At 37.7% G+C, this 10,084-nt stretch overlaps 1 protein-coding gene across 1 annotated transcript in view; it reads left to right on the top strand.

The window, feature by feature from the left end:
• Pak2 (p21 protein (Cdc42/Rac)-activated kinase 2) overlaps window positions 1-10,084 on the top strand; it is a 37,196-nt gene that overhangs the window by 15,279 nt on the left and 11,833 nt on the right. Inside the window, exons 4-9 of the mRNA XM_005383142.2 lie at window positions 1,536-1,567; window positions 2,620-2,727; window positions 3,605-3,737; window positions 5,924-5,987; window positions 7,172-7,220; window positions 7,930-8,042. Coding sequence (XP_005383199.1) covers window positions 1,536-1,567; window positions 2,620-2,727; window positions 3,605-3,737; window positions 5,924-5,987; window positions 7,172-7,220; window positions 7,930-8,042 — 499 coding nt within the window. The remainder of the gene's footprint in view (window positions 1-1,535; window positions 1,568-2,619; window positions 2,728-3,604; window positions 3,738-5,923; window positions 5,988-7,171; window positions 7,221-7,929; window positions 8,043-10,084) is intronic.

The raw sequence follows: 10,084 nt of genomic DNA on the forward strand, positions 1-10,084 counted from the left end.
CAAGTCCATACTTAGATTTGGTTGAGAAGTATCTTGAATGTCTTTTCAGATTTAGGCTCCCCCCTGTTGGGTGGTTCTTATATTTTTTCCTGTTTTTTTTTTTTTTTTTTTTTTTAAACAAGATATTTGTCTGTTTTTCCTAGTATGGATTGTGTTAGTTACATCCCCAGGGTTTCATTTAATGTTTCTTTGTAGCTAAAGTTACACATGTAGTTTTTAAAAATATGATTAAGCAGGGTAGAGTGATGCATGCCTGTAATCTCAGTCACTCTGGAAGGCTGAGGCAAGAGGATCAAGGCTAGTTTGAGCAATTTACCAACTAGTGAGATTCTGTCTTAAAATTTTAAAAAATTTAAGAAGGCATAGGGATGTAGCTCAGTGCAAAAGCCCTGGGTTCATTCTCTACTACTACCAGCCAAGCACTGCCCCCCCCCAAAAAAAAACTAAACCAAAATTATACATATACTATATTTGCATCCTTGCATTAAAAAGGAAGAAATAGAGACCTCTTTGCAAATGATCCTGACCTCTTTTACTTGAATCTGGTACATTCTAATTTTTGTAAATTAGTAATTGTTTCTAAAACAAGCAAAGTTTGACCAGAAAAATAGTAGGTTTTTTCCATCCAATATAAATATACTAAAGTCTCTAGCATTTGAAAATGGAAATATAAAAGTAGTTAGGCCAAAAGTTTTGCTATGCCTGACATAGTGGCACGTGCCTATGAACTGAGAACCTAGGAAGCTGAGGCAGGAGGATGGTGAGTTTGAGGCCAGCCTCTGGGGGTGTATAGCACATTTTAGGCCTGCTTGGAACATATGAGACACTGTCTCAAAAAAACAACCAAAATGAGAATTTTACTTTGCACAATTATTATTGTTGAATGGTAGCTTAGTAGATAATTTTCTGGAGAAAATACCTGTTTTTAAAATTAAGTTTATTGGTACATTTTAGGTATACATAATGAGCACATTCATCATGGGAAGTTTGAACTTGTATATGGTACTGAGAAAATAATTTGAACAATAAATGTTTTAATAAATTGGCTGGGAATTTAGCTCAGCAGCACAGCGCCTGCCTGGCAAGCCTGAGGTCGTGAGTTTGATTCCTGGTACTGGAAAAAAAAAAAAAAATTAATAAATGCAGTTGACAGATATAATTTCAATTAAGTTTTAATAACTTTATTGAGGTATAATTTACTCAGTTTTACCTATGATGAGTATATAATTTCATAATTTTTAATAAATTTATGAGGTTTCAATAAGATTTGAGAGTCATTAACTTGGACTTGTATGATTCCTACTTAAATACTGGTATTATCATTTTACTTAAGAGATTGTTCAAGTCAAAATGACATAAAATTTGTACAGGTTCATGTATGTGAAGCACCTGCCCATCACGCCAGGAATCTGGGTCCAGCCCCTGGTGCTGCCCTTCTCCCCACAGAAACTGGCTTGCTCTACTTTCATTTTTGTTTCCTTTTGTTATATAAAGTTTTCTTTCGGGATTAACATTCTTTTCTGTTTCATATTCAGAGAAAGATGGCTTCCCTTCAGGAACGCAAGCGGTAAGTTAATAATTTATTTCTTGTTGCTTTAGTTCTAGTGTAGGTTACCCAAAGCAGATTTCAGTTTTTATTTTGCTTTATAAGATTAAATTCAATCATCTGAGGTGAATATTTAATTATTTTTTTTTAGCTAGCCTCTCAGTAGTTAAAGTAGCCATAATCCGAATTTCCTTGATATGCTATTTAAAATGATTAACATTTACAGTGACCTCTGGAGCGTGTTAACTACTTCTGGTAATGTTTGTGTATGCAACTGTTCCTGCCTGTACCTGGGCCCCAAACCCTCTGTCCTGTGCTGTTCTACTGAGTGCAGCCTGGGGGAATAGCTCCTCATTGAAACTAACCAACCCTCTTGTTTCATGAGCTTGAGTTTCTGATGAATCTGGCTGTTCCTTTTTCTTTTTTTGTCTTTTTGAGACAGGGTTTTAGGGGCTGGGGATTTAGCTCATCGGCACAGCCCCTGCCTGACAAGCGCAAGGTCATGAGTTCGATTCCCGGTACCGGAAAAAAAAACAAAATAATTGAGACAGGGTTTTGCTGTGCAGCTCAGGCTGGCCCTAAACTCACTATGTAGCCCAGGCTGGCCTCGAATTCTTGGTGATCCTCCTGCCTTAGCTTCCTGAGTGCTGGGATTACAGGCATGCGCCACCACGCTCGCCCCCTTTTTTTTCTTTTTTTTTGAATCTGTCTCTTTCAAATGCTGCATGATCACTTTGAGGTATGCATAGTTCAGAAGATCTTTGGTTTTGATCTTAACAAATAAATGATTGCTTTTGGAGCACTATGTGTGTGCTTATTTAAAGGCATAAATAGTACTCAAGAATGTTTGATATACCATATACATTTATTTTATAAGCTTATTTTTCCCTAATTCATAAAATCACTTTTACTTTTTAAGTATTATATTAGAACCAGTTAGTTTTAATCATTTTTAAGTGAGCTATTGAAGAAAGAAACCTTTAAAGATATGTTTAAAAAAACAGAGATTGTCGTATTTTAACCTTGTGGTTGTACTGGTGCATCTTGCTCGCCTTGCCCTGTGGTGAACGCAGCTGAATGCCAAGGGCTCAGAAACGTCAGTAGTGGTGACCGAGGAAGATGACGACGATGAAGAGGCTGCTCCTCCTGTCACTGCCCCACGACCCGACCACACGAAATCAGTAAGTGTTTGACGGGCACACTGGGCTGCTGTCACTGAGTTTTTTCTTTCTATATTTTGCCTTCATTTCTAGAGTTCATCTAATTTTCTGGCTCTCCTAATTTAAAATTTAGATCTTTCCCGTATTAAGTGTTTTGTCTCTCATTTTACATGTCTCTCAAAGCTTTGATGTCTGTCATCTGGAGGCCGTTGAGAGTGAAATTCCAAGGGAGAATTTTAACAGCAGTGATCTCAGAGGCCTCTAAGAAGAGAGGCTGCCCCGGTGCTGCCCTCGTCCCTGTGCTAAGACGAGACGAGGCTGGGAGGCACTGTGGGTTAGGAGGGGGGCTGAGCTCTCGAGGGTGGCGTAGCTGTTCGCTCTGTACTCTCCCGTTTGAACTGAAATTTATTTTGTATAAAACTTTTGGTGAGAATTAGGAGGAGTTAATTCAACATCAAAGTTTCTATCTTTTCCATTTTATCTCTTGTAGCAAAAACATTTTTAAGTTGGGCACATTTTGCTACATTATTATCTTTTATTATCATGCTATTTTAGATATGGTCACAAATTTTATTCATGGGCCTGCTATTTTGCTAGACAAGATTTTTTTTAAAAATAATGGCATCTGTGCCAAAGGCAGTGTTTTACATTTATTCTTAGTTACTTTTTTTTATAGCCTAAAACTATCATTCTTTAAAACCATGGGCGAGAGAACTTAGTTTTGGGTAAAAGTGGAAGAACTGAGTGGCGTGCTAGGGAGGCTGTGTGGCAGGGCCTGGGAGGGAGCTGGGTGGCGGAGCACTAGCCTGGCCTAGGCCAGGACGACAGAAAACCCGACAGGAAGAAACAACTCTGAGAATGCTTTTCTCAGACCTCAGTAATCACTGCATTTCTGCAGATTTACACACGCTCTGTAATTGACCCCATCCCTGCACCAGTGGGTGATTCTCACATTGATGGTGGTGCCAAGTCTACAGACAAACAAAAAAAGAAGACCAAGATGACAGATGAAGAGATTATGGAGAAATTAAGTACGTTATCTACATTTTACATTATTTGTAAAGTAACAGCTCTTGAAACTGTTTTCCCCAGCACTAAAAACAACCAAAGGCCAAGGTGGATTTTAATTTATGCCTTACATTTTTACTTAATGCAGAAGAGAAAACTGTTTTCTTTTTTTTTTGAATGGGTGATGAGGCAAGGTCTCATCACCCATGTAGTACAGGCTGCCCTTGAATTAGTTTATGTATCCCAGGCTAGCCTTGAACTCAGGGATCCTCCTGTCTCAACTTCCCTAGGAGAGTGCTAGGATTTTAAGCATGCACCACCACACCTGGCAAACATTGGTTTTCTTAAAGGAACAATAGCTTTAATTACAATCCAGTGAAAGCAGAGTAACAGTCTTCTCATGTGTATTTGAAAGGTACTGTGCTTTAGCTAGTGAAGTCAGCCCATTTGGGAGCAGTGCTTTTTCTCAGATGAAGCAGATCTAAAAGACGTGGTTGGGAATTTTTATCAAGGAAGACTTGTGCATATTTGCGTAATACCTGTATCTTCTTAACGGGCACCTACAAAAAAACAGCCCTAAATAACTAAACAAAATGAACTATAGATACAGAAAAGGATTTATTTTTCCTTCTCCCATTTAACTCATCATTTGTCATTGACTTAGATCTAGCATTATGAGTAACATAAACAGGGCCAAGGAGAGAATAGCAGTCATGTCTGATGACATGTCAGTAGCAATTGTGGTTTTAAAGAATACTGACTGGCTGAGTGTGGTTGTGCACACCTGTAATCCCAGCATTCGGGAGGCTGAAGCAGGAGGATTGCATTTCCAAGCCAGCCTGAACTACAAGGCAAGACCCTATCTTAAAACAAAAAGTTATAAATCAAAAAACTAAACACTAACCTTAGGTCAAGGGGTCAGGGACAAAATACTTCATAGATGGATTGTTTTACACATTTATATGCTCTAAATTTATTTGCTCTTGATACTTCAGTGCTTTCAAATATAAACCTGCTTTCACTCTGGAATTGGATGGATGGATAGATTCTTTCTCTTAGGAGAGCAAATAGTTTTTTAAAATAAACTAGAGGGCCAGGGATGTAACTCAGTAGCACAAGTGCCCGCCTGGAGAATGCAAGGTCCTGAGTTCAATCCCTGATAGCAAAAAAAAAGAAAAACTAGAACAATTGTCACCATTCAGTTGTAACTTCGTTATCATATCTCTTATCTTTGTTGATATCTTTTTGCCCTTTTTTTACCTTTTAATCTTTTTTTTAGGAGATTGAAAGACAGAGGTTTGAGAAGGGGTCTCATTATACAGTGCAGGCTGTCTTTAAACCACTCCTGGCACCATTAGTTTCTTGACTTGGGCTTAAATGACTAAAGATTTTTATGTGTGGTCCCTTGACATACATATCTCTGTCTTCTTTTACCTTAACCAAATGAAAGTTAGTGTAAATTTCTCGTGTTTTGACTTGATGGTATTAAAAAGCTAGGATTTTGGGTCCAGGCTCCTAATTTTAAAACCTGTTTTTTTAGAACTTTCCTAAAGTAAATACATGATTAATTCATTTAATGTGGAGTAGCCAGGCATGGTGGTTTACACATGTAATCTCAGCACTTTTGGAGGCTAAGGTAGGAGGATCACTAGTTCTAGCTCAATCTGGGCAACTAGGGTTTAACTCAGTGGAAAAGAATCTCTATACTACTAAGTGGTTTCCTAAATATACCAAAAGAAGATACATTATAGTAGTCAGAAAAGCCATTTGGAGGCTGTTCATTTGAATATAATTTATTATTTCTGGCCCTAAGTTTCGTAACTTTGCGCTAGTGGAAATCATTCACTGGAGTAGAAAAGAACAATCAGTTGGCCAGGACTTGCCTGTTTAGAGCAGTACATCCTGAATCCGGAGAACTTCATTTAATCTCACATAGACTGAACACATGATTGTTTTATAATTTCATCATTTTTGAGATTAATTGATAACATGATTAACTGGGAGATCTAATATAATGGAAATAATGTTTCTGGTGACTTTTTACTTTTATTATGTTTCTTCAGTGTTTTGTGTTTGAAACAAATTATGTTTGAAACTTGTATTTGAAAACCTCTGTTAAGATTTGTAGAGTTTACTAAAGGAATAATGATGTCAGAATTACTGTACATTTAAAATGCTTTACTGAGCTTCCAGTTTTTGTTTACAATAGGGACTATTGTGAGCATAGGTGATCCTAAGAAGAAATATACAAGATACGAAAAAATTGGACAAGGGTAAGTGTTTATGACTGGTAATATTCAGTACTGCCTGAGCTGATAGCATGATCTCTCTTTTTTCCCCCGACATTGCACACTCACTGTAAATCTATGCTTGGTACCCTGGAGGTTTATAGAAATACATAATGCAGTTCGTTTCTAGATGCTGTTTAAAACTTTACTAGTTAACAGTGTACCAGTGTTCCTTCTTAAATGTCATTTCCCATAGGAGCTAAGGGATTTACTTAGATGGAGAAATTGCCCATAGCATATATTTAAAAGACAGTGAAAACATTTATTGCAGGATTATAGGCAATAAAAACATGTATTTAAATCTTAGCTTGAAAAAAAGAAATTATATTGAGTATTTTTAATAGTTACATTCATTTGGAGCAGTGGATTTAAAATCACCTTAGTACTTTTGAGCATGATAATGGATGTTAATATATTGACTAACATGATAATAAATGAGCAAGAATGATACCTGTGTATACAGATGACCATTACAAATTTAATGTTGAATATTTTTTTAAAAGCAAATGGCAGAGAAATACATAAAACAAAACCACATAGGCTTTAAAAATTAAGCCAAATATAGTATATTGAGATACTTAGCTTTTGTAGGTGAAAGTAGGGAAGTGCACGGAAGTGGTGCACATTGAATGTAGCATGCACACCAAATGCAGACCACCCTTGGGAAGGAGGATGGAGTGGGAGGGGCATGCAGAGGGCCCTCAAGTTTATTTGTAGTTGTTTATTTTTTAAGGAGGGAAGTGTTATTTATGAATGTATGTTATATTTTTCTTTGTACTTTTTTTTCCTACATTTTTATAGGACTGATACTTTGGGCACAAGGATTGCTTGTTTTTTCTTCTTTTTCTCCTTTTAGCTTTAATTTCTTTTAGAAATACTAAGTCTTTAATTCCTTTTCAGTTGCTCAAATTGTAAAGTCTTTGTTTTGAAACAAGGTCCCTCTGTGTAGTCCAGATTAACCTTGAACTCACTGTGTTACCAGGCCAGCCTCAAACTCACTATGATCCTCCTGACTCAGCTTCCCACCTGCTAAGATTATTGGCATGTCCCACCATGCCTGGTTTTAAATTGTAAAGTCTTTGTATGATAATGATAATATCTTTGGGTTAAATGATAGTGGTTTAGAATCTTTAAATCTGATTATGTCTTTTCTCCCGTTTTTTCCCCAGGGCTTCTGGTACAGTTTTCACTGCCACTGATGTGGCACTGGGACAGGAGGTAACTACAGCTCCCTACCCTTTTATACTCTGGTTGTTATTACCATTAGCATTTCTTATAGAGCGAAACTAAGTAATTAATAGAAATCTGTTGTTTAAGTTGAATATGTTGCAAGAATTAAGGTACATAATTTTGTAGCAATTCTCACATTAAGGGAAACAAAGATAAGGGCATGGTGGCACAGGCTGGTAATCCCAGGACTCTAGAGGCTGAGGCAGGAAGATGGAAATTCAAGGCTAGCCTGGGCGATTTAGCTACTTTTAAATTTTGAGATGGAATCTTACAAGACCCTGTCTCAAAAAGCTAAAAACTAAAAATGGCTGGAGATATAATAGTGTGAAGACCCTGGGTTCAGTTCCCACTACTGTAAGAGTAGGAGGGGACAAAGAAGTAGTTATGAGTTCAATGTCATAAGTAAAAAATACTTTAAAAAAATTGTCCCCTGCTTAGAAAGAAAAGAGGGTCAATTCCTGATGGTAGAATGATCTTGGATGGGTTAATCAACAAAGAAATGTGAACGTATGTCAGCACCATCCATTCCAAAGCATTGCACGTGAGCAGTTGCAGGTAGAAGCACTCCTTGTGAATAAGTTGCAGTCTGTTGTGTAATACAGTGTATGCACCAAAAGTTAGATTAATTATGAATTGATTAGTGTTTCTTACTTTCTAGGAAAACTGTTCAGATTTTTGAATTCTGTTTCCATTATAGGTTGCTATCAAACAGATCAATTTACAGAAACAACCAAAGAAGGAATTGATCATTAATGAGATTATGGTGATGAAAGAATTAAAGAATCCCAACATAGTTAACTTCTTGGACAGGTATTCATATTTTTTAAATATTAGGATAAAAACATAGAAATTTGTGCTTTCATAGATTGGTAGAGATAAGCTACATTAGAGTATGTCTTGATTACTTTTCTCTTGTTTCTGATACAAAATATGTGACTTCCAAAATTAAAGGAAGAAAGGTTTATTTAGCTCACAATTTTGTAGAGGTTTCAGTCCGTAATTGGCTAGCTCCAAGGCAGGGTGGCACGTGACAGATCGGTAAGAGCTCATGGCGGCAGAAGATAGCAAAAGCAACAAGAACAAAACAAGCCTATTTCTGCCCCTTTTATCCACACGGCTGGGAGTAGGGTGGTGTCAGTTCAATCAGTGGAGTGATCCAACAGTCACCAAGCCTTAATCCAAGCACCCTTAATCCCCGTTTTGAACCATTAATCAATCACACACTCTAGATTCAGCCACCTCCAAAAAAGCATGCTGATGATTGCATGAGGCTTTGGGGGCCCATTTAGACACGCACCATAATAGGGTAGGATGCCATTGTTGAGTAGTAAATGAAGGGGAGGTAAAAATAGCACGTTCCAGTTTAGAAGGTTCTTTTTCTACAAGGATATCATTGGCAAGTGAGAAGGCAATGAAATGAAAGATGTTGCTGCTGATACCTGTATGCAATGCAAATGACAGAAGCAGGCATGTTAAGGAATGGTTTGGCTGAGATTTGTGCTTGACCCACAGACATGACTAGCCACATATTTCTTAAACTTTTTATTTTAAATGCTGTTTGTAATGGGCAAATTATATATGCTTAAGAAAAGCTCATCTGCCTAGGAATTGATGTTGTTGCAGGGCATGTGCATGCCTGTAATCCCAGCACTCGGGAGGCTCAGGCAAGAGGATCACATCGAGTTCGCGGCCAGCCCGAACTACATAGTGAGACCTTTTCTCAGAAAGACCCAAAAACAAGCAAACAAAAAAAAGAATTAATGTTAAATAACAAAAAACAGACTAGAAAATTACTATTACAGATGTGTTTCTTTTCTGTTTAGACTTTGGCCTTAATTATGGATACTGTGTTTATAGAATTAAACTTTTCAGGTACATTTCCTCTCTTCCTCTCCCTTCCCCTGTTCCTCCTTCTTCCCCAACTACAGGGGTTGGACTCAGGGCCTCACACATGCTAGGCAAGTGCTATAACTTGGAGTTACATCCCCAACTCTTTCATGTATATGTTGAGACAGGGTCTTGCTGGGTTGTCCAGGGTGGGCTTTTAACTGCCTTTGCCTCCTAAGTAGGCAACATAAAGGGCATGTGCCACAGCGCCCAGCAACGTGTTTTTGTTTTTAAATAATCTCACATATGAATGAAGAAAAGAGTACTAGAAAATGATAGTGAAAAGGAAGGGAAACAAACATTAAAAATGTTTAAAACAAAATGATAATGGTGGTTGTATTAGAGATAAAGATTATCGGTTATTTTATTCCACTTTTTTTATTACATATTTAAAATTGTGTAGGATGAGTGTCTTAGTTACTTTTTCCATTGCTAGGACAAAATACCTGACACCCACAAGTTAACGGAGGTGAGAGATTTATTCTGGCTCACAGTTTGTAGAGGTTTCAGCCCATAATCAGCTAGTTGCAAGACAGGGTGGCATGGCAGAAGAGAAACAGTTCATGGCATGGCAGGTAGGCGGCATCAAGGTATCAAAGGATCAATCCCTCCTCTTCCCTTGATATAGATAAACATATGTATATATTTTCTAGGTCGTGCCCACAGTGACGCACCGCTTCCCACCAGGCTTTAACCCTCCATGGCACACTCAGCTGTAAACTCAGCAGTGGGCTAATCCAGTATCTCAAGCCCAGGATCCAGTCACCTCCCCAAAGCCTCACCTGTGAGCTCATGAAGTTTGTAGGGGGCGCAGCTGGATATAAACCGTAATAATGGGGAAAGATAATACATTTTGAAAGGAATTTTTTTTTTTATCTTTTTTGGTAGTAATGGGTATTGAATCCTGGACCTCATGCATGGTAGGCAAGTCCTCTACTACTAAGCCATATCCCCCATAATATATA

The sequence above is a fragment of the Chinchilla lanigera genome, unplaced genomic scaffold (assembly GCF_000276665.1).
Source record: "Chinchilla lanigera isolate Chin_1 unplaced genomic scaffold, ChiLan1.0 scaffold00019, whole genome shotgun sequence".
Classification (NCBI taxonomy): Eukaryota; Metazoa; Chordata; class Mammalia; order Rodentia; family Chinchillidae; genus Chinchilla; species Chinchilla lanigera.